The following is a 25,223-nucleotide window of genomic DNA, read 5'->3' as shown; positions in this document are numbered from 1 at the left end:
TCCTATGTTCCAGAGTTATCCCTGCCACTGGGGGCTTCATTACTTGATAGCTCATCTCTGATCCTGGTGTTGGATGGCACTGGGATCTGGCACCTCATTATGGTCCTTGGATCCATGGAGCACTGATTCCAATTGTATGCCTTCAGCATCAGCTTTTTACAATATGAAGAGGATCTTCTCCTGCTCCTAGATAGGAGCTTTGGCATCAGAGTTGGAACCTTCTCTTCCACAAGCCTCTGGGCCTCCAGATCTGCATCATTTCACTTTGGGACAGGCCCATGCCTTTTGGCTTGTGAGTTTTCCTGTATTCAGGGCCAACCATTTTTTTCAATGCCTCCTCCTGATTCTCCTCACAACAAGTGAAAAAAGGAAACAATCAGATTCCCATGAGGAATCCCTCACAGAAGAAATTGACCTCAATGAAGAGGAAGGCTACCCCAAATCCTCCCTGTGATGCTGCCTCCTTTGGAGATAGAATTGTTGAAGCAGTGTGGGGAAAAGACCACAGAAGCCCTTCCCCAAATGATTTGGGGTTTCTGGAGACCTTCAGTGTGGGTACATTCATGTTTTGGATGGTTTCCCCCTCCAGATGCCCCTATAGATGTGGTGTAATGGAGGGCTTGGAGGGGAACCTGATGGAGTGGAACCACTCCCCATGAAACCATGGTGGATTTTGGCCCCTCCTAAGAACAGAGTCTGCTGAGGTAAGGGTCCAGCAGTGGCTGAAATCATGGTTGCTGCTGCCAGTAAGATGGATATCTCAGAATAGAGTTAATCAATCCATCCACACAACAGGGAGTCTAGGGCTCTGGACCACTTAGGAAAGCACTCATATGCTTCAGCTACATTTGCCTTGTGTACACTCAACTACCTTGTCCATTTGACAAGGTTTCAGTGAGACTGGGGAGCAGAACTGTCAAAGGTTGTCAGGACTTACCAGCCTCCAGAGATGCAAAAGACTGTGGAGGCTCAGTTGTCAATCATGCTGTTTATGATGAACGTCTCCATGAGGCTGTTTTCCACCACAACCAATGAGCTGTTCCATGTGGCAGGCATTGGTATTGCTTGGATGCGCTTATGTATTTTTGTGGACCACTTTAAAACGTCCTTCATCAATGCTTCTCTTGATGTTTCTTTCCTCTTTGGCCCAAAGGTTAAGGGGCTTCTATGTAGACGTGAATAGGATGGAATGACATTGTGCATATTGCCACACCTCAGTGGTCCTTCTCTAGGAATCAGAAGTGAGACAAGCATCTCTGTTTTCATTAAGTACAGCAGCCTTTCCAGGACATTCTTGGTGAAGGTTCCTCCCCATTGCCCATGCATCAGAGGGTGTCTACAGAACCAGGGCTTCTGCAGGGCTTTTTCTGGGAGGCCTTTCTAGCACCCTGAAAAGTTGCCTTACTACCATATTCTAGAGGCAGTTGGGAGTCACTTAGGTCTACACCAAAAAGCTTTGGAGGCCATCAACCCAGACGCCCAGGTGTTGAGAGTCGTGTCCAGAGGTTATACAATTCCCTTTTTGTTTACCTCCAAAGATTCCCAAAAATATCTTCTGCCCTTATCACCGCATCACAGAAGGGACGCAGCAGTCAAAAATTCAGAAGCTGCTGATCAACCCAGTCATCAAAGAGGTCCCACCAGACCAGCAAGGATCTGGGGTCTATTTCAGATTCTCTTTTGTACCAAAACAAAACAAGGACAGGACCTCAGTCTAATTCTGGATTCCAACAAGCCAAACCTGTTTCATCAAAAAGACCAAATTATGAATGGTTTTAGTGCAGTCCATTGTATCTCTCCTGAGGAAGGAGATTTCTCATGTTTGACTGGGGACCAATCATTACTAGTTTGGAGCTCTGCCCTCTGCTCTCACCACAGCTCTCTTGGTGTTCACCAAATGCATGGCAATTATGGCAACCTGGCTCAGACTGCAGGGATTCCAGGTCTTCCATTACTCAAAACAATTGGTTCCTCATCAATTTCATAAAGGCATCCCAAATTTATTTATTGCATTTGTTTACCGGGATAAGTCCACTGGGCCTAAAAGAGCCCATTTTCAGTGGAGGCCCGGGGAGAAAAGCTCCAACGAGATACAGAAAAAATATAAACATTAATTAGTACAGAAGCAGAAACAGTGTTACAGATAGTAAATATTGTAACATATACAGAATATATACATAAAAGCAGGAATCTAGTTTGTTTGATTACAGCAATATATACAGAAAATATACATTAAAGCAGAATTCAATGAATTCAATCAGATTGGTATAAACAGAGATCAGTATTATTGTACCAGAATCAGCAAGTGAAGATAAAAATAAATATGGAGAAAATATCATCAGTCATTAGTAGCAAAAGACATAGGAGTTTAGTAATCATATAAGGAGAGTGAAGAGGTTAGGTTATAGAGCAGGAACATAGCCAGGAAGAGTTGAGATGATTTTTCAGCATTTGTTTGAAGGTAGTGGTGCTGCCTGTGTTTCTTATAGAAGGCGGAAGTGAGTTCCATAGTCTGGTGATGGTGAAGGCATAGATGAGTTGACCAGCAGGTAAGGTGGGCTTATCTACTTTTAGAAGTAGATGATTTTCAGATCTTAGATGCCTGCTGGAATGGTATTTGGCAAGTAGAGTTGAGAGAGCAGGACAGTCTGTGGGTCTGTAGATTATTTTGTGCACAATAGTTAGTAGTTGGGTGAATGAGAGATGGTGGGGGAGTTCCAGCCACCCTAATTGTTTCAGTGACTTACAGTGGTGGGATGAGAATGTGGACTTTGTGGCAAATTTTGCTATTCTGTTGTAGCACATAGCAAGGTTGGATTTTGTAGAATTTTGGATATTAGTGAGGAGAGGGGCACCATAAAGGAGAGAGGGTAATAAAAAGTAGTTGCAAGGGTTTGTGTAGTAGAGAGGCTAAGAAAGTGTTGGTGCCTGTTGAGCATACCAAGCTTTTGGTGTGTTTTTTTTGATGTTATTGTTTATGTGTAAGTCAAAGTTAAGGTTTTCATCTATAATAATGCCTAGTAATTTAGTGTGTGGGACAACTTTTATAGTGGTATTGTCTTGGGCTTGTATAGTGAAGAGTTTTTTATCAAGTGGTGTGGTTTTCCAAGGAGTAAAAATTACTAGTTTAGTTTTTTTGGATTTAGGGCAAGATGATTGTTAAGCATCCAAGATTCAGTAGATGTGAGGGCATTCTGGGTAATTTGCTGGAGTTCAGAGCTGGAATTTGCAGTGCATATTATTCAAGACTCCTTACCTCAGCTGTGTTTGTCCTCAGGTGTAACACTGAATTACAAAAAGTCTAGTCTGGAACCAGTGCAAGTGTTAGAATTTATTTGTTGTCATTTGGGTACGGTCAGTCAGGTAGCTAAGCTGCTACTATCAAGACTGACTTCCCTTCACCTACAGGCTTCTTTGTGTTTACAGACCCTTTGCAGCTTCAGTACTCTCCTTGGGTATATGGCAGCATCAGTTTGTCTCTTTTCTCTAGCATGATTCCACATGAGAGTTTTACAATAAACTCTAGCAGTTCAGTGGTCTTATTTAACACATCCTCTGAACTTTCCAGTGGCACTGACAAACATCTGTTACTGCCACGTTTGGTGGTGGATGGAGTCACTGCTGGTCATGCCAGAGCAGCATTTTTGCTCTTTTCCCTCTCGAGGCCATGATCACAATGGATGCTTCCCTTCGGGGATGGGGGTAGGATGGGGGGGGGGGCATTTTGAGGGGAAGACTGTCTAAGGGCCCTGGTCAATGTATGAGGCCAGTCTTCACATCAGTGTCTTGGAGATGAGAGTTGTCCTCCTAGTGCTGAAAGCTTTTCAGAACATTTTCCCTGGTGTGATTGTCATCCAGTGGACAACACATCAGTGGTTTGGTGTCTGAATAAGCAAGGATGAACTCTGTCCTGTCCCCTGGGTTGAGAAGCTGTAACGGTTTGACAATGGGCGATGTCCTTTCAGTAGTTACTGATCACAACATACGTCTCTAGGAAACCTAACTTTCTGGCCGACATTTTGAGCAGGAACCCATTTTAGCACCTTTGGATGCCATTCTGGATTTCTTACCTGGTCTTTTTCATTATGGCCTTAGTTATTCCACAATAAAGGTACAACTGGCCACCATTTCTAATGTTCATATCAGAAGAGATAATACTCCTCTGGCAGCTCTTAAGCTCGCTAAAACATTCATGAAGGGCAGCTTTTTGTTGCATCCACATGTTCAGGATCTGATGCCTCATTGGGATCTTCCTCTGATGTTGCATGTTTTTGCTAGACCTCCCTTTGAAGCTTCGGCCACAACAGCCTTAAACCTATTGTCGTGGAAAACTTTTTGTGGGGGGGACTGTTACTTCTGCCAGAAGAATATCTGAGCTCCAGATGTTATCCTCTGTATCTCCTTTCTTGATTTTTCATAACCATATAGTTATCTGGAGGATAAACCCTTCTTTTCTGCTAAGGTCACTTCAGTGTCTACTTTGACCAGCCCACTCATTTGCCAGTGTTCTTTCCCAATTTCAATAACAAGTGAGAATATTTGCTTCATTGTTTGGATGCGCATATACAACTCAGAATCTATTTAGACAGAAACAAAAGTTTTAGGAAATCTGACCAACTTTATTTTTTTAAAGTTAAGACTTGGTAACCCTGTTTTCAAACTGACCTTTTTCAAATGACTCTCTGATTGCATTTCCTTTGTTTACGTTTTGAAAGAAATGTCTTTACCTTTGAAGTTAGAGTTCATTCCACAAAAATAATGACTACTTCACCTGCCATTTTCCCATAGGCATCTATTGATGATATTTGTGCTGCAGCTACCTGGTCTAATAATTATACCTTTGTGTCCCACGACCAACTGGCTGTTCAGCCTAGGTCATGGGCTTCTTTTGGTTCCGCTATTTTATGAAATGTTCTCTCCTAGGGCCTCCCTGTTGTTTTCTGTCTGGGGAATCTGTCCCACAAGTTGAGACTAGATGGAAAAATCATCATGGGTTTTGAGAATAATTCAGAAAGGACACACATAGCAGTGAATAGAAAACACTTCCTCTTTCAGGGGAATTTCCCCACATTCACCAGACCAGACAGAGTGGTTCTTCCAGTGCTCCATTACATGGTAGAAGCTGGGGTCATAGAACCATTGCTTGTGATACACAAGGGCAAAGGATTTTACTTCAGAAAATTTTTGTTACCAAAATATGAGCACTCCTGGAGGCACATTCTAGATGTTTCCTTTGTAAATACCTTTGTAAAAGTTCTGAAATTCAAACTTCTCACTTTATAGTCAGTCCTAGCATTACTTGCAGACCACCATTTTATGGTGACTCTAGATCTCAAGGACACTTATCATATTAGGATTCCTAGTTTCATAAAACAAATGGGATTTGCTGCCTGTAGATTACACTATGACTTTTCTGCAGTACACCGGGGATATTTAATATGCCTTGAGTGTTTACAAAGTGTCCGACCCCAGTGGTTGCTTATGGCAGAATCCTAGGCATCCACATTTTAACTTAATAAGATGACATGCTGATTTGTGCAGATTCTGTAACTAAGAGCTTGGTGTCCTTAGATAAGGTCACCTCCCTCCTGGGCTTCAAACTGAACCTTCATTAGTTCTTCTTCACACCCTCTCAATGAATTGTTGTACTTGGGTGTTGGATAGATACAGTAAAAAGGACAGCATTCTGCCTGAAGGCAAAGTTCTAACTTGGGGCATTTTCTTGGATTCCTTTCTTTTAGATGTGGCCTTAGGAAAAGACTTTCTCAAAATGCTAGACCTCATGGCATCAATGATCCTCATGATACCACTACTCTGACTACACATGAGAAAACATCTATGTGTGTTTGAAGAATTGTTTGACCCAGCATCTTCATTCCTTGGATATCCAAGCACTGGTTCTGGGATTTGTGGAACAGGAATTACAGTGAAGGAGGGACTCCTTTTGTCTCTTCAGACCCCTATCCAATCTATCTAGATGGAGTCTTTAGATTTTGCATTGGCAGCAGTGTCTATGGGAGGTCAAATGCAAGTTGTGGGGTCCTCAGAACATGCCAACGCATATAAACATAAAAGAGATGGCAGTGATTCATGCCTTAAAAGTTCTTTACCACATATGGACTAGTGTCCTCTTCTAGTAATCACAGGCAATACTATCGTGATGTGGTACCTGAACAAACAAGGAAGTACAAGGTTACACCCTGTTTGCCAGCAGGCAGTGATGGCCTGGGAGCTGGTGCCACATTGTTTTTGTCTTTCCAGTCCTTGTACATTCCATCAGAGCAAAACACAGTGGTAGTCAGACAGACAGATAATGGACAGACCCTCATAAGTGGAAGTTCCTTGTAATTTTCAGGACTAGTTCCAGATGTGTGGAACACCTCAAGTAAATCTGTACATCACCTTTCAAAACAGACAATTGAAAAAATTCTATTCAAGACATTCTATAATCCATGCTTGGAAAATAGATGGTTTATCATTCCCATGGATAGGACTTTTTCTGTATGCATTTCCACATTTTCAATGATTCCCAAGGAACTTCTAAAGATTCATAAAGAATTACTAAAGATCATTGTGGTAACCCCTTTTGGCCCGGTCAAAGTTGGTTCTCCCTTTTAAGCTTCCTCACAGACTGGATCTGCTCACTCAGGATCAGTGACAAATGATGCACCCCATCTAGAGCAATTGCAGCTGACAGCCTGGATGATTCCATTTTGAAACCTTTTAGGCAGTTGTTCCGTGAGGATGTGCAGCAGGTATTTAAAAACACAAGAAAACCTGCAACTAGAAAGTCTTACATTTACAAGTGAACGAGGTTTTCTAGGTGGTGCCTAGCAAATAAAAAAGGTCTTTAAAGGGTTGCAACCCTTCTGGTTTTGAAGTATTTGTATGAACTACTTAGAGATGACTTGTCATATGCTTCTATCAAAGTGCATATTGAGGCCATCTCAGCTTGTCTGCCCATGGATCCCCCTCATTCGTCTCTTTTTATGGGCAAACAGTTTATGATATGAGTGTTGCATGTTGGACCCACTTGAAAGCAAATTCCTCTTCCCTGGGATCTTAACTTTGTTGTTGAAAAATTGACCTTACCTCCTTTTTTAACCTGCTCTCAGGCTGATTTACAGTTTGCAGTTTTACTCATTGCTCCGACATCTGAAAGGCATGACTCTTAGCTGGAAGCTGTCCCGACCCTATTTAATTTTTCAGAAGGACAGGGTTGTATTGTGCACTAATCCATCATTCATGCCTGAAGTTGTTTCTGAATTTACCTTGAATCAAGTCATCAACCTCCCAGTGTTCTATCCTGATATAAAAAACAAGGGAAAAAAGATTCTACATACTTTGGTTATGCACAAGCAGCACAGGTACTACCTTGACAGAACAAAGCCCTTTAAGAATGCTGAACAGCTGTTTGCCTTCTATACAGAGGCTAAGAAAAGTCAAACTGTCTCTGAGTAAACTATTGCAAGATGATGGGCTCTGCTATTGTTTTCTCTTATTCCCACCATAGTAGATCTCTTCCAGGCAAAGTTAAGGCTCACTCGACTAGGGCCTTATCCTTTTTGATGGCATATTGGAAAGTGATGGATTCTAAAAGCATTCTAGAAACAGCAACCTGGTCCTCTATTCATACTTTCATAAAGCACTACAAATTGGATTCCTTTTCAAGGTCCAGAGCAAGCTTTGCTATGACCATTCTCTGGGGAATCCTGGATCCTCATCCTTCCAACTCCCAGGTACAGTAAATTTTGGGAAGCTATCCAAAATGCTACTGAGTCAGTGGGAATGATGAACATAGCACAATTGTGTGAGTTCTACTTACCCGTAACAGAAGATGCTCAAATTCCTCACTGACTTAGTGGTACCACTCACCTGCCATTGCCCAGATTGTGTAAAGCTGAGGTGGGTTCAACCTCTTTGATTTATTTGTTGTTGGATTTGATTTGTATACCATATTGTGAATGACTGTGAATTTACTCTTGCTAGATGATTCTGGCTTCAGGTACTTTCCCTTCATTTTAAAAATGAAAAAGTCTGAACCCTCAGTTCCTGTGACAGCTGGAGGCTTCCCTCTCAGGATATGCTTTGCCAATCAGCTGTCACTTGAAGTGATAGGGAGGGGAGTCAGACCTTTTGAAAGCTGTCCAATACTGCAATACCTTGTCAGGTAACCCAAAATGACACTGTGGCAGTGAAAAATTTGAGCATCTGTTACAGGCTTAGTAGGATTTATGCAACTGTACGTCTGATATTGTTAGTCCTCGTTCATTCCTTATGTGTGTGGGTAGTCAGTTCCGACCCCGGAACTGAGCTGGCCATTTTCCAAGCTCGCGCCAGCTACAAACTCTGGAGCAAAACTCTTACCCAGAATTCCCCTCTCCCTGTTACCTGAGATTTTGTTTGCCGCATCGCCATTCCTCCCCCATGGTGGGCACTGAGCTTGCTCCGTCCTTGGATAGACCTGACTCTCCCTCAGCCATGTCCGTGAAATCCACTAGAAGCCCTGCTGAACATGATGTGTTGCGTCTTGTGGATCAATTGCTTTTGGCCAGAGGTACCCTGCCCCCCAGGACCTATCCTTCCTTGGGAGGTGATCACCCTTTACCAAAGACCCCTACTTATTCTCCTCCTTCATTGCCATTGAAACCCCTTGATATAGCACAGTCTTTCCCCACTACGGTTCCCTTTATGGACCTCACTAAGGAGCTGCAGTTGCCTTTGTGGCAGGAGAGTCTTGCCACGGCCCAGGATGTCAGCTGTGGTGTACGTACTTTGACGTTTCACAGCCATCCAAGGGACAGCAGGCTAAGCCACTTGGGTGAGGGGTGACCCCTGCTGTGGGTCCCCACCCCTCTTCAGGTGGACCAGCCTTCCAGCTAATGGAGAAGCCTCTTGCGTTAGTTGGAAGAACTTCTCTAACAGGACGTTAATTGAAAGGAAAAATAAATTAATATTGAAGGGGCTACTTAAATCTCCCTTTCAGAGGCTATTTCTGGGTCAGAGGCTTCAACACCTCCAAGATCCAATAAGAAAAAGAGTGATGAGTGAAAAAAGGCCAAGTCTCTTCCTTCGTCCCCAGCTGGGGACTCTCAGGAACCGAGATCTAAGAAAGTTCAGCTTTCCAGTTCGGATTTGACTTCTTCGGCTCCAGCGCTTTCAGTGCTAGACCTTCGGCACCAAGGCCATCAGCACCATCTGCGACTTCAGCACCGACTAGTGTGCCCCATACCACATCGGTACCAAGGAGCTCCTCAGTTCAGACTCCCTTACTGCAAGCAACTGTTCAGTCGATGCAGACTGTTATGACGTCGATGGATGTTTTGACGCCCATTCCTTTTTCAGCTCCGACAACTTACCCAGCACCGACTACCCTCTCGGTACTGACCATTCAATTTTCGTCACCGATGTTTTCGGCTCAGGCCTTAGCACGACAACCACTTCGGTACCGACCTCATCTTTGCTGCAGACCATGACTTTGGCACTGATAATTTTCTCGGTGCAGACACCAGTAGTTCAAACCATTACAGCTCCATTGTTTTCAGTGCAGACAAGCCGCTCCTAGTGAATACTGGGTGCAAGGGCCTCAGGACATACTCCTACAGGAGACCCCTTTTGCACTGTCTTCCCCAGCTTCTCCCTCTGAGGAAGATCATCAAAAGAGCTCATGCAAGCAGAAGCACATGGACACCACAGAGGGGTCCCTTACTGAAGACACAGACTTTGATGATGGGGAAGGGTCCCCTCAATCACCCGCTGAGGTATCCTTTGGTGATATCCTTGAAATCCTTAAACAGAGAGGTGATTGGCAGCCCTCTAACCCGACCTTTGAAGAGTATGTGTTCCTGCAGGCCTTTCATGCCCGGCCCCCTACCTCCTGGTTTACTCTACCTGCCGACGAACTTTTCCGGCTCGTTGTGCAGTGTGTGTGGAAGGCTCCTGACACTGTTGAGGCCATTCCCTGGAGGCCAGATAAAATTTTGTCCCCTCCTGCTAGTGATCCCCATTGGTCCAAAGGTCTTCCTGTAGATGCCTTGGTGGTGGCGGCCACAACTAAAAAGGACCTGGCAGAAGAAGAAAGCCAGACTGTCCATCCACTCAACAAAGAGTTCCAGGCTCTGGACAGAATAGGGAAGTGTACCTTTGCATCAGCGACCTTTGCAGTCAGGTCCCTGAACTATATGGCACATTTTACCAGGCTTCAAAGAGACTTAATTTCTGAGCTCTCTGAAACTTTGGCTGGAGCGCTGCGTCTGATGAGGTCCATGACAAAGTGGCCTCTCATCTAGCCACCATTGAATCGACATCTAACTCCTCCATGCACCTGATATCTCACGCATCAGAAGGAGCAGCTAGAGCTGCGGGTTCAGGCATTGTTCTGAGATGCCATGCCTGGATGTGCTTATGTAATTTCACGGAACCCTTCAAGGCTTCCTTTCTCAGTGCTCCCATTGAAGCCTCTTTGTTGTTTGGACCCAAGGTTAAAAGCACACTGGCCAGATGTGAACAGGACGGTAAGACCCTTTCTGCTGTGGGTGTCCATTATTCTTCCCCTCAACAAGCTTTCTGCAGAAACCAGAAGAGTGGGAAGATATGGCACAAAAAGTCTCAAGGTTCTTTCCATGACACACAGGCCGAGTTCTCCCCTAGAGGCAGAGGGGGAAACTCTCAGGGAAGATGCCCCTTTTGGCGCAGAGGGGGGGGTCTGCATAACCACGGTTCCAGGGATTCTTTTCTTGGCCAGTCTTACCAGCACTCCTGAAGAGCAGCCCAACTGCTTTCCTCTGGAAGTGGTTGGGGGTCATTTCTCTTTGTACCCTTCTGCCTGGCTATCCATTACCACCAATTTTTGGGTGCAAAGGATAATAACCATAGGTTATCAGATCCCCTTTGTCCTTTGTCCCACTCCCCTAACAAGCTTACCTGATTTTCCACCCAGTCAAAGGGAAGAAGCAGCATTAGAGATTTCAAAGCTGCTAAGAAAAAGAGTCATCCAAATAGTCCCTGCAGACCAGATAGGATCCGGATTCTACTCAAGACTATTTTTGGTGCCAAAAAAAAAAACAGGGACTGGAGACCAATTTTGGATCTCAGTGTATTGAACAAGTTTTTAAAGGTACAGAAATTCCAGATGGTCACAATACAGTCTATTCTTCTGGTTTTGGAAAAAGATGATTGGATGTGCTTGATAGATCTTCAAGATGCGTACTACCACATAAAAGTGGACAGACCATCAAGAAGATTCCTTCACTTCTGTGCATGAGCCAGTCTTTACCAGGTCAGAGTACTGCCCTTCGGACTCTCTACAGCCCCCAGAGTGTTCACAAAGTGCGTGGCAGTCGTCACAGCTCACTTGCGACTACAAGGATTACAGGTGTTTCCATACCTAGTCGACTGGCTTATCTCCGCCCCCACCAGACATCTATTGGAAGAAGCCCTGCAATACTCTCTTCTCACTGCATAAAGGCTAGGCATAACCATAAACTGGCCAAAATCCAGTCTCACCCCATCTCAGTCCATAGAATTCATAGGGGTCATCTTGAACACAAAGAATTGCAGCGCATCCATTCCAGAGCACAGAATTATAAGGATAAAGCAGCAACTGATTCCAGTCCTTTCAAGGGAGAAATCCACAGCTCATTCTGTTCTCCAGTTGTTGGGTTCCATGGCAGCCTCCATTACTATTGTCCCCCTAGCCGGGTTTCACATGAGCCTTCTACAATGGCTACTACTCACCCAATGGTATCCCTTTCAGTACCCTCTTTCAGCCAAAGTTCGGGTAACTCACAGGTGCAAGCAGGATTTAAATTGGTGGATGGCATACAATCTGTCACACTGGTCTCACCCCAACAGCCCAAGGCTACAGTGACCACGGACGCCTCCCTGATGGGGTGAGAGGGGCTATTTCAGGGACAGACAGTCCAAGGTATTTGGTCCGAAATGGAGGCCCATCTGCATATAAATGTTCTAGAGCTGAGGACGGTGCTTCTGGCGTTCCAAGCATTACATCCCCTGCTGCTGTCTGGGACTATTGCGATACAATCAGACAACATGGCGGTGGCCTGGTACATCAACAAACAAGGTGGAACCAAATCTTCTTCACTCTGTCGAGAGGCAATGAGGTTATGGAAATGGGTGATAGCTACCAACCGCTTTCTTCTAGCAAGGCACATTCCTGGGAGTTCCATCGTGATAGCAGACAGACTCAGCAGGTGTATTATATAACCTCATGAGTGGTCCCTAAATCCTGTGATAGCGGTGGAGATTTTCAGCCGCTGGGGTCTTCCTTGCTGCGACCTCTTTGCGTCCCCGACCAACTACCAATGCAGCAACTATTTTGCCCTGATTCCCCCTCCGGGACAGTCACCCAGGGATGCTCTAGTCCACAATTGGCCCTCGGGTCTACTTTATGCATTTCCACCTCTCCCCCTCATTCCCCGGTTTCTGAAGAAAGCCTGCCGGTTGACGAGCAAACTAATCCTCATAGCACCATATTGGCCTCATCAGATTTGGTTCCCCTTCCTTTGGCCTCACCTGCTAGATCAACCGTGGATTCTCCATCCAACCCTGGGGTTGATCTCCCATCCGCAGAATCTGATTCACCCCAATTTGAATAGCCTGAAGCTCACAGCTTGGCTCCTCCAATTCCTTTGATTGCCAGGCAGAATGATCTTTCTTTGCCAGTACATGACATTCTTATTGCATCTCATAAGACTTCCATCAGAATTACATATCTCAGCAAGTGGAAAAGATTTACTATTTGGCTGAAAGAAAAACAGGTAGATCCTTTTTCAGCACCAGTGTCGGTAGAACTGGAATATCTGTCTACCTGATTTCAATCTGGTCTATCTGCCTCTACCATTAGAGTTCATTTGGCTGCAATATCTAATTTTCATGATAGTGTCCAAGACTCTTCTCTTATGTCACACAAATTATGCAAGACTTTCATAAAAGTCGTGAATCATCTAAAACCCCCTTTTAGAGAACCTACTTAACCATGGGACCTGTCATTAGTCCTACAAGCTTTGACAATGCCAACTTTCCAACCAGCTTCTTCCTGCGACCTCAAATATTTGTCATGGAAAACCTTGTTTTTGGTCGCCATTACTTCTGCCAGGCATATCTCTGAACTTCAAGCCTTACGCATCAAGAGACCATATTTGATTTTCCATAGAGATAGGGTGTCATTGAGAACTAATCCTTCCTTTCTGCCAAAAGTGATCTCTGAAATGTCCATTAATCAAACCATTGAATTGCCAGTTTTCTTCCCCAATCATTCAAACAGAGGAGATTGTCTACATACCCTAGATATTCACAGGCAAATTTGCTTCTACTTGAACAGGACTAAGGCTTCTCGTAAATCAGACCAGTTATTTTTGGCCTATTCTGGACCTAGATTAGGATGTGCTGTTGCTAAGGTCACATTGGCTAAATGGTTAAAAGACTGCGTAACTTTCATTTATATAAAATATAATATCCCATTAACTACTACCATAAAGGCTCATTCTACAAGGTCGGTGGCAACTTCTGCTGCCTTCCATGCCAAAGCCTCTTTACATGACATTTGTGCAGCTGCAACTTGGGCTAGTCATCATACTTTCATCAATCATTACAAGAAGGATTTGGCCTCCAGGGGAAGAGCATCTTTTGGTTCTATGGTGCTCAGCAATGTCTTTCCATAAGAGCCTCCCAGGAATAAAGGTAGCTGGGGACTCTGTCCAACATGTAACGAATGAACGAGGATTAACAATATCAAATAAAGAAGTTATGTCTTACCATAATGTTCCATCTGTATTGTTGATCCTCGTTCAGTCATTACGACCCTCCCTCCTTCCCCCTCCTGGGGCTTTTAGTGGATCTCACCATTCGGTTCTGTTAGGTCATTTGACCAGAGGTAGCCTCTACCTTCTTTTGACTTGCAAACTCAATCTGAGGAAACAGGGAGAGGGGAATTCTGGGTAAGAGTTTAGCTTGAGAGTTTGTAGCTGGTGCGAGCTTGGAAGATGGCCGGCTCGGTTCCGAGGTCGGAACCGACTACCTACACGTAATGACTGAATGAGGATCAACAATACAGATGGAAGGTTATGGTAAGACATAACTTCGTTTTTTTAGTCAATGTCACTGAATTATCCCACTTTTTGTTAAATAGAGCATCACCACATCTACTAGTCCAAATGAACCAAAAACAACTGAGCAGAATACTATCAAAAATGAACTTGCTGATGGGATAAACTGGGATAACGCCATAAATTATATTAATTGAAACATTTTATTTTTATTTTATTTATTTAACATTTGTTGACCGGGAAAGTCCGACTAGGTTCCACAGAGCCTGTTTTCAGCGGAGGCCCGGGGAGAGATGCTCCAGATGCATGTCTTTAGAATGTGGGAGGAAACCCACGCAAACGCAGGGAGAACATGCAAACTCCGCACAGAAGGCACCCCAGCTGAGAATCGAACCAGAGAACCTCTTGCTGTGAGGCGACAACATCTTTAGAACATCCTAAAAAGCAGTGTATAACAGAGGCAAAAAATGCAGTGTATAACAGAGGTCAAAAAGCTTCAATACTTTTGCATTATGAAAAAAAATGTTGACCGTTTTTTTTCTCACTTCTACAAACACAGTCATTCAGATGTTTGTTTGCATTTCTTAGGTCTGTTAAAATTAAGAATATCTAAAGAAAGTCACCAAAGAAAATCTCTCATCTCTAACAGGTTATATGCTTTTCAGATGTTGACATAACCTACTCTTTTTAGCTAAAGTAATGTCTTTTACATTAAAACTTTTCAATAATGGACTTGCATAACGTATTTCTGTCCATGTTTATAGACTGTTGATTCAGCTTCCAACCAGATGTTTGTCCATCATAATCACTGAAAAGACATTCCTTTGTACAGAGTTTGTTTACCTGTCCTGATATTCTCCCATACATACTGTATTTAAAAAGAGCAAGTAGGGGAATTTCACTGACGTTCAGCTTAAATTATTCTCAGTATAATATATTACCTTTTGTCTCCCATGAAACTAGGCCATGTGCAATGTGACTAACCAATCAGCAAAAAGTAAGTAGAACACGTGCTAAGACAGAAAGATATACATACAGATCAAAAACAGGAGGCTACCTCTGACTAAAAAAAACTCATTAAAGTGGCATACCTACAGAATTTTCTTTTTAGCTATGAAAGATGTTACATGGGAAGAATGTTTTCAGCTTAGAACATATGTGAAGATGCGATCTAGCCAAAGGTCCTTCCATGTAGAAAAGAGGGCAAGGTAGAATGGACACTGTAGGATCATGGTCTGTTGTGGTTAGGCAGTACTGTGTGCAGGTTATAATGACTTCCACACATTTAGACCAGCTTCTTCTTCACAGGCAGAGTCTAAAGGTGGAGGTGTTTCTATTAACATCAAAAATAAATATACATCAAGGCTGGTCAAACAGGACAATGTGCTTGAGCTGCTTCATGTTCAAATCACCATAGGTGAAATCCAGTGCCACTTCCTTGCAAGCTATAGGTCCCCGTGTATGACACAGGAAACGCATACCATGTATTTAAACATATTAGAAACACTAAACATCCAACCCCATACCATATTCATGGGTGACTTTGATTACCCCATTATTAACTGAGAATCCTACATGACACCAAACGTACATGCACAGAGATTCCAGAATTTTGTAAATACAAACTCCCTGGACCAGATACTCAATACACCAACCAGGAGTGCAACCATACTGGATTTGGTTCTCATTAATAAGGGAGACTGCTGCACACCCCCTACTGTAATGCCTTCCCTGATAAGGTCAGACCACAAAATGGTCTCCTTTGAAGTAAACATAAAACCTGGGCCCCCAGCTAAACCAGAAATATTCAGGAACTATTCTAAGGCTAACCTCCCGCTATTAAGTGAGAACCTGACAAAATGTCAAGCCCCCATAAACCCTGAGAACACATATCTATGCAAAACTGTTCATAAAAATCCTGTACAAGCATGTTAATAGCTGCATAGAGGCAGCTGTACCCACCAGGAAGAAGTACAGAATTAACTCAAAAAACAAGCCACCCTGGTGGAATCACAAAAATCAATCAGCTGTATAACAGGAGGAAGAAAATCATGGCAAAAATTAGGTGGTGTAGCACCAAGCAGGATAAAAGCACTCTCATAAAAATAAACAAACAACTCAGAGTACAAGTAAAGTCTACCAAAGCCAAATCTGAGGTATATTTGGCCTCCCAGGCCAAGGGCAACCACAAAGCATTCTTTAACTATGTCCGCAACCTCAAAGGCAATACGTAGTTGTGTGCAGAGTTCATTGTAAATGGAGACACCAGTAGTGATCCAGAAGATATAGCAAACCTCCTGGCTGATAAATTCAGCTCCAAATGTACCCCTCTCTCTCCCCAACTTCCCCTCAGGAAATATCATCAAATATAATTATCCCTACTATCACTAGGGAAAATGTCCTTAATGCTCTCTCTAGGACCAAGAATACTGCATCAGTGGGGCCAGACAATATCCCAGGATGCTTTCTAAATAGCATGAAACAAGACTTATCAGGGCCTCTGGAATTACTATTTAACTGTAGCCACCAAAGAGGCTTCATGCCTCATGAATGGAGAAAGGCAACAGTCATCCCTCTGCACAAAGGTGGGCCATCTACAGAGCCTAGAAACTACAGACCCACAAGTCCCACTAGTATTATATGTAAAGCCATGGAAAGCATTATTATGGAGATGCTCAGCAGAGATATAGTAAACCACCAGACACTGGACCCAACCCAGTTTGGTTTTGTCAAGGGCAGATCATGCTTACTCAACCTGGTGGACTTCTTAGATAGGTATGTATCCCAGAGACTATACCGTCTATGGAACAGGCTCCACATTCATGTGAAGCAGAGTTCCTCCCTAACCCAATTCAAGTGCAACTTGGACAACTGGATGGGAAACTGGAAATTTATCCCTGGTTTGGCAGCTATGTCTCTGATGCAAATAGGTAACCTCACCTGTAAATGGTTCATCTCCCAGGCTCATGCTTACACTTGGGCTTAGATATGAGTGATGACACTGACTTACAGCCTTCCGGCTATTTTATGCAGCTACTAATTATTGCACTGTTTTGCAAGCATAGCCAACAAATTCCATTAGAAGAATAGAATGGGGTAATGCTGCTTTTATATGATTTATCGGACAACTAATACGGGAGGAAAAGCAACTTAAGACCAGCATTACTCTTTAGCATGATGGTTTTCGGTATCTTGAAAATTAAGTCAGACAATAACATTCTTGAGTAAAAGGCCAAATGTCATGAAAACTGCTTGCTTCAGGTATCTGCCTCTTGACGTTCTGGTGTTATAGTGAGTGCCTCGCACAAATCTATTTTACCGTTGTTGAAAATGGATGTCATTCATTAATGTTCTCTGATGAAATGCATCACATGCTGGAAATTTCATTGTTTGCACACTGGTACTATACATGGAAAGGAATTGAATTATAACTTGGCTACCTAATTCTCAAGTAGGTATAGGAACACTTTATTTGGTACTGAAGCAGAAATAAAATAACCACAGAAAAATTATATTTAGCCTCTAAAATACTTAGGATAGGTACTGCATCTTCATAGTGCAACAAACGCTTTTCTTTGCAATATGTTTGCTTTCACTTACATTGCTAACATAAGAATAGCACTTAACTATAATCACTGTGCATCAGAACTGTCATGTCCTGTTAACTGTAAGAGAAGAACTATTACTTGTATTTGTGTCAGTGCTGGTGAGTAACTATGCGCAGAGTACTTTTAGGGACAAACCTTCCCGAGGTAAGTTAGCTTAGGTTGAAAGATGGATTAGAGTTAATTTACCACTCTGTTTACATTTCTTTTGATGTATTCTATATGTTTTCATTTTTTTCTTTTATTCAGTATTGAAAATGCAAAGCAGAAGGCAGAATATGATAGGTTGATGAAACTGGCTGAGAAGAAGAAGGCAGAGAAAAGGAATGAATTGTATACACTGCGCAATGAGTTTAAACAGCTGCTACAGCGGAATGCAGAACTCCCTGAACACATGCAACTGGAAAGAGCGGTACATACTGTTGTATAGTTCTGCCTTTGTTTGTTATTTTTATTCATTTGTTTTCTTGTTTCAGACTACAGGTAAATGCTTTTGTTGAAATCTCATGTATATTATGCAGAAAAAAAATCTCCAACAAAAAGTAGTTCTTCTCCATTTACTGATGCAAAGACTTGTGACATTACTTTCACAAGTTCCAGAAGAAAAAAAGCTCAGGGGATGAGGAATTCTTTGTTAATGCAAGTAAGGTGATCTTTAAGCTGTTTTACTTACAGATGAAGCAGAACTCAAAGAAATTTGACCATACCTGATGAAGTATAGAGTACCGTGTTACTCGGGTAAAAATTATAATAATAATAATAATACTAATACCCATTTGTTATCCAGGTTAGTCCACTGGACACACAGTCCCTTTTTAGGAGCAATTTAGGAGCAATGCCTGGTTAAGTGAGCTACTCAGAGTCTTGTATTAGGCAAATGGAGGCTATGGGAATTAAACTTAAGGTTGCTGGAGGGTCTTACATCCAAGCAGCTCATTGTCTTAAACCTCTGCACCAAACTAACAATGGATTGAGTCAAGGTTAGGCATTATTGAAGCAGTGTGTGTGAAATGGGACACTAAGTGCATGATGGAAGAGGAGAAAGAATGTTTTGAAGGGAAGTAGAAGGAAAATTAGACCAAACTGTGTGGATTAAGGGAAGAAGTCATGTCTGCTAGTGGACAGAGATGATGTGTAGGTCAACAAGCAAGGATTAGTTTTTTTTTTTTTTTTTTTTATTAACTGTTTTTATTTGATTTTAAATTATTAGATTACTTAGAACCAGTGAAGTGTCACATAAGCATATTTTAATTTTAAAATGCTTTATATTAATACAACATGATGCAGAACTTAACATAAATAGCGTAATCTATTTTCTCTAACTCTCTACCCTACCCTTCCCTCCTATATCACACACTCTACACAAACATGTGGTCAGATTTGGATTGACCTTAATTTCTTCACTTCAAGCTCCCTACTCATGGAATCACCTTCCCCATGCCTCATCTCACTTACCTCAGTAGTCCATCCCCCTCCTTGCAATTTCTACTTTTCTTTCCCTTCCTGCTCCTTTTAACCTTGTCCTTTCTTTGACCCTTTCCCCATCCCCTCATACCCCCTCACACTCTTTCCTTCATACTCTTTACCATCTCCTCACCAACTTTTTCTTTTCTTTCCTCACCCTCCTCACATTCTTTTGCTCTGAATCCACCCTCAGGCTCAGATTTTCATCCTTCCATCCTGTTATTCTTCCCCTTTTCCTCACTCAGTAAAAGTGTTCCTGCTCTAGTCTGCTGTACCCATCCTGATTCTCTTCTTCCACTCCCCAGAGCCAGAAAACACGACGTGAATGCCTGGCTAAACGCACTTTCCCAATACTGCGTCACAACCTTCCATGATGTCTGTGCCCTTGCAAACCTTCTCCATGTGTAAAAAAAATCTGAACCTTTTTCCGTGTACTCATGCTGTGAAGATGTTTCAGTAAGCCCTTCTTCAGCTTTGCTGCATGTTATACCAACTGGAAATCAAATGCATCTGATGATTAATATTTTGTCCATCATCCTCAACCCTTTATAGCTTCTTCACATCCTCTCCATAATCAACATTTTCTGTCTTTGAGATTGTCTCTAATCTGTTTGACATTATCATACCTCCTATCAGGCAAAGTCTGTAGATCACTGCTCCATGGCTTTCCTGTACCAAACCCCTTTCTGTCTAGGAGATTTCTCTCCTACACATGCTTTTTGCCTTACCTCTTATCTTTTTCCCTTCTACTGATTCCATTACTGCTGTGTTCACCTTTTCATACATTTTCTACTTCAGCTTCCTTAATTTATACAGGTCCATTGATTCCTTAGAGGGCATCGTCCTCTCTTTCCATCTTTGCTTCTTTTGTAGACACTTTGTTTCACTCCTGGTCTTCTGCCTTCACTCCATTAGGCTCCTTTCCTGTTAATCCAGAGCCTTTTCTTGTAATCCCATTTCTAATTAAACACCATCCATTTTACTCAGAAGTATTTTACTTATTCCCCCTTATTCTTATTTTGCACCCACCTAACAGTCTTATGACACCTCATTTCTTCCCTTTCCTATTCTTGGTCTCCACCTGTTGTACTTGTCATCACTTGTAATCTGTTTGCTGCTACTGCTTAACTCATGAAATGGTGGGCTCCCCCAGCATACATCACCCATTACCAAAAGCATCTTCTCTTAATAGATCCTTGTCTTTCTTCCTCACTTCAAGTAAACATTTTACATGCTATCTTCTTTGGAGAGGAAACACTGAGGCAGTAAATGATTACAACCTTACATACTCACCTTCCTGTATCCTGTTTTATAACAAGGATTTCTTCAGGGCAGGTGAGTATTCCTTGCAAGAAACAAATACTACTGTTATGCCCAGCTTAGCAGCTGATGTAGATGATGAAAAGCCTGGCGATATATCTGAAATATCCTGCTTTGTCACTTGTTTTCTTCAGTTCTTCTGATTATTTTGAGTGTTGTTCAACTCTTGGTAATATTGTAATTAATTTTATTGTGTTGTAACGATTTTATACTAAATTTGTTTTATTCTTTGGATTTTGCCTTCCTCCTCTTTAGCATTGAAGGAGATGATAATGATATATGAATTTTTTAAAAGGTGCTCATGGTAGATGGTTAGCACCGAAAGATATTGAGACATAATGGACCAGATTCAGATAAAGTCAGTGCCATCTGTAAGCCATAACATGAGATGCTACCTGTGGTAGTGACCCTTTCCATTTCAGAGAGAGACTCACAGCAGTGATCCTATGTGGTATGTAGGCTTACTGTAGTTGGCTGTCATCTCAGTCTACATGCTAATCAGGTATGTGATGCCCACCACTGCTACCTATATGTGATGGCCACCAATATGTGTCATTCCCCTTGCTGGGCCAGTAATCAAGGAGCCTGAATCCTCACCACTGAGACTGGAGAGACACGTGTACTTGGAATACAAATGGATACACTCAGTAATTCTGGATGCAGACTTCTCTGCAGCAAGTACAATTTCCCTTAACAGCACTCAGGGAACACACTCAGCCTGGGGTCTAGATGTCTGTATATCTGTCTTCCTCCAGATCTCCAGTAAGACTCCCCACTGGTACAACTGCAGTATTAGGTCCTTTGCTGAGAGTCCAAGCCAAGTCCTCCAGCACCCTATCTGTAAACCTAGTGCTTCATGTCCCTGCCCCAAGTAGCTAACATGCACACTTTTTAAGATTTAATTTTCACACACACACACACACACACACACACACACACACACACACACACACACACACACACACACACACACACACCTGGGAAAGTCTGGCACAAATTACCCACTCTACCAACTTTGCCCATACTTTAAAGTAGTTATCACTTCCACCAGTCAGTTACTATAAGGCTCTTAAAAGGGCATCCAATTATACTGTGTAATATTAATACTAATACAAATGGTAGTAGTTCGCGAAGATGACTAGGTCTTCTGGAGTGACCAGTGTCACCAAGAAATATAAGCACTCTCCAAAGTTAGATACTTTCTGCAAGAAACAGCCACAATAAAAGTTTTAAATATATTTAATAATAAATAATAAAAGAACATGAAAATACTGTTCACAGTAAACTACAGAGCTCATATCACAGCAAATATTAAAAAGAACATTGATGGACAGACTCAGACAAATAAAGAAAAACAATATCTAAATTAAGTATCACTATATTCTTGACTGAGCCTAAGAGAATTACTGTTCCCTAGTTAAGTTTACTGTTCCCTAGTTAAGTTACTTACTACCACAAGGCAAGATGCTGTGGGTGAGGGTTTTCTAGTCAGGCTTCCAAACAGAATACTCAATACTCTGAAATTTATCTTTGTAATATCTAAAATATAATTTCTAAGAGGGCTGGCATAATATCTAAGATATCATTTCTAAGAGGGCTGGCAGAATGACCTCATCTGGTCATCTGACTCTAGGTTCTCACAGTATTCCCCTTTGAAGCTGAGACAGGAAATTAGGAAGGGATTATGTCAGAAACCTTGTCTGGGTCAAATATCCAAATGTTTATGGTAGTGCCTGGGGCTTTCCCTCTTTTCACCAAGCTAATGGACAAAGGCTTTTCCCCAGACCCAGCATCTCAGGTTCTAGTCAGCACTGTGGGGTGTCTTTTAATGGTTTAACAGATCATTTAAATTGCCCTTAATCTCTGCTGTGTCAGTATCCTCTATTAAAACATATACATTTAATTCAGCTGCAATAACACATGTACATTTCTTTTCATTTTACCAGGGTGCATTGTTGATACATTTCAACACAAAAAATGCTCACAAATATATTTTCAGCACAAGCAACTGTATAAAGTAGTTTGATATACAAATGATATACAGTTCTAATACATTTGTAACACAAGCATCTTGAATAAATCAGTTTGACAGCCAGAGGACATATCATTCTTTACAAAACTCCAGCTGGCCATGCTAACACTTGCCCATATCATCACAAGGTATGCTGGGGAGGGGGCCTATGTTAATTTGCAACATAATCTCCCCTGGAAATAACTGCAAAATTGCTCATAGGTAGGTACTAGTCTGGTTATCTTGTGGGCCATTTTAAACCTAGCCAATTTATCTTTTGGTGCTTGAATTTACCTATCCTATTTGGTGTTAGATTGGTCTTATCTATCCCATATTTGACAGTTATTTATTACTGGTAGTGAAAATAACTGGGATTGCAGCATAGAAATTTTGAGGGGACACATGCATGGGATAAAGGATTTAGTAGCTGCCTGTATCCATTAGTAGTACAGAAGCAGTTCTGGAGCTATCCATAGATCTAAGATGCACTTAAATGTGGACAGGGATGAACTTTGTTTTATGTGGATGGGGAGTCTGTTTCAGAGCAGTGAAATCCTCTGTGAGATATATCTGTCCCCCAAATCATTCTGTTTATGTTGCACAAGAGGTTTAGATCCATGCACCAGGTATTTCTGATGCCATTTGACTTGCTGATGTGCAGTAGGTCCATGAATATTGGATCAGTGGATGCCTTGTATGCCAGTCCTAGATGATCTCTTAGCAATCTGTAGGGTACAGAGTACAGTGCCATGGCTTTGAGGTGGTCCATGTAGGACATATTGTTTAGGCCTTGTATCTTTTGATAAGTTATTGTTGCATGTGTCTGGACAGACACATGCCGAAGAGGACATTATACTCAATGACTGGCCTAATGATGGCTGAATAAAGAGACACAATGACACCTCCAGATCTAGACATAATCTCTTTGTTTATAAGCTGTGCAATATAGAAGGACTTTCTTATGATTGACTCATGTTGGTCAAAAGTTAGGTCACTGTCCACATGAGTTCCCTAATCCTGAACAACTGGATCAGCTCTCAGGGGTGTATTGTCAATGTGGTAGTTCTCTGGGGTAGATAATTTCCCAAAGGATATAGTAGTTAATCTTTTGGAATTTAGTTTCGGTCCATGATTCTGACACTAGTTATTTATATGGGACAAACCTTCCATCCAGATGGCCAAGTCCTTTGGGGATTCAGTAACTGTTCCCAGCTTGCAGTCATCTGCAAACTTAGTCAACCTGAGCCCCCTGGTATTGGATTTTACTTCAGAGAAGTAGATGCTAAACAGGAGAGGCCCCAGCACTGAACCCTGGGGGGTCTCCACTGGTGACTGGTTTCTTTGTGGAGGTAGCTTCCTCAATTTTGATCTCCTGCATCCTATCTATGAGCAAGTTAGCAATCTTGTGGGTAACATAGGGGGTTATTCACAGTTTATTTGCTTTTTCTACTGCACCCAAGGAAGGGATTATGTCAGAAACCTTGTCTGGGTCAAGGTATGCAGTGTGTACTGTTTTGCCTTTATCCACTGTTTCGGTAACATTTTCAAAGAGGTCCTCCAGGGTGAGTAACCTCTGAATGAATTCAAATTGAGATGGATCCAGTGTTTGTAGGGTCCCTTTGTCCTTATTGATTAGTTCCATGATATGTCTTTCCATGGCTTTGCATATGAGGCTGGTCAAACTTATGGATCTTGCCTGTGTCTGTGAAAGGTCCTCTCCTATGCAGGGGAACAACTGCAGCTGTTCTCCATTTACTTGGTATAAAACTTGTATGGAGGCTGAGACTGAACAATGTTATTAGAGAGGCTGGCTAAATCATGCTTAATGCTTTTTATGATGCATCCAGGAATATTGTCAGTCCAGTATTTGTGCATTTTGATAGCGCTTTCAGGATTGGTTTTTGTGTGATATTTTGAGGCAAGCTGGTTTCAGGTATATTTTGTTGGATAGATGGATGGGAGGGAGGGATAAAGTTTGAGCTGAATTTATCGGCCAGTAGGTTAGCTATATCTTCAGCCTCAGTGTAGGTAACATCATTATCAGCTCAGCACATTGCTGCATTGTGCTTCTGACATCACAAACCTAACTATAAAAGGCTATGTGATTGTCTTTGGCTTGGGTGGCTATTTTAACCTCAGACTTTACTTTGGTGCATTTTATTGAGCTCCTGAGTTGTTTACTTCATTAATGATGGCTCTGTGATTCCGGAAAATACTTTTCTTATTTTTGGTCAAAGTTATCTTTCTTTTATTGCAAAGCATGATATTATGATTCTGCCAAGGGGGGGGAGGTTTTCTTAGGTTTGACATGCACTTTTTCCTACAAGGTACAGCTGCATCTATGCAGCTGTTTGCTTTCTGGTATATGTTTCAACCTATTCAGTGGACTTAACTGTATTTGGGGGAGATTTGAACCTTGCCAATGTGTCACTTAATAGTAAATAGTTTATCTTAAAGAATTTTTTAAAGGTACCTTAGGTGGAAGGGGTCTTTGGTTTGAATTTTATTTTGAAGGAGACTGCTTTATGGTCAGACCTAACAAGATTATATGCAAGGCATGATGCAAGATGCCCCCATATTAGCAAAGACAAGATCCTAGATGTTGTTCCCCTAATGGGTACTCACACTAATTGTTCCAGAGCATTTGTACTTATAAAGTCCATGAATCTCGGTACTTATACACTAGTGGTGATGTCTGTAACTGGATAGTTTAGTTCACCTAGGAAAATGGTATTATATTTAATACTGAGCAATTTC

The 25,223-nt window shown here is 42.1% G+C and overlaps 1 protein-coding gene across 1 annotated transcript in view; it reads left to right on the top strand.

Annotated features, from left to right (window-relative positions):
• CFAP44 (cilia and flagella associated protein 44) overlaps nt 1–25,223 on the top strand; it is a 1,689,287-nt gene that overhangs the window by 1,149,992 nt on the left and 514,072 nt on the right. The window contains exon 25 of the mRNA XM_044073142.1: nt 17,921–18,083. Coding sequence (XP_043929077.1) covers nt 17,921–18,083 — 163 coding nt within the window. The remainder of the gene's footprint in view (nt 1–17,920; nt 18,084–25,223) is intronic.

Source organism: Protopterus annectens, chromosome 5.part1 (genome assembly GCF_019279795.1).
Source record: "Protopterus annectens isolate FY-2018-M chromosome 5.part1, PAN1.0, whole genome shotgun sequence".
Lineage (NCBI taxonomy): Eukaryota > Metazoa > Chordata > Ceratodontiformes > Protopteridae > Protopterus > Protopterus annectens.
The sequence above is the reverse complement of the archived record's forward strand: the minus strand, read 5'-3'. Positions and strand labels throughout refer to the sequence as shown.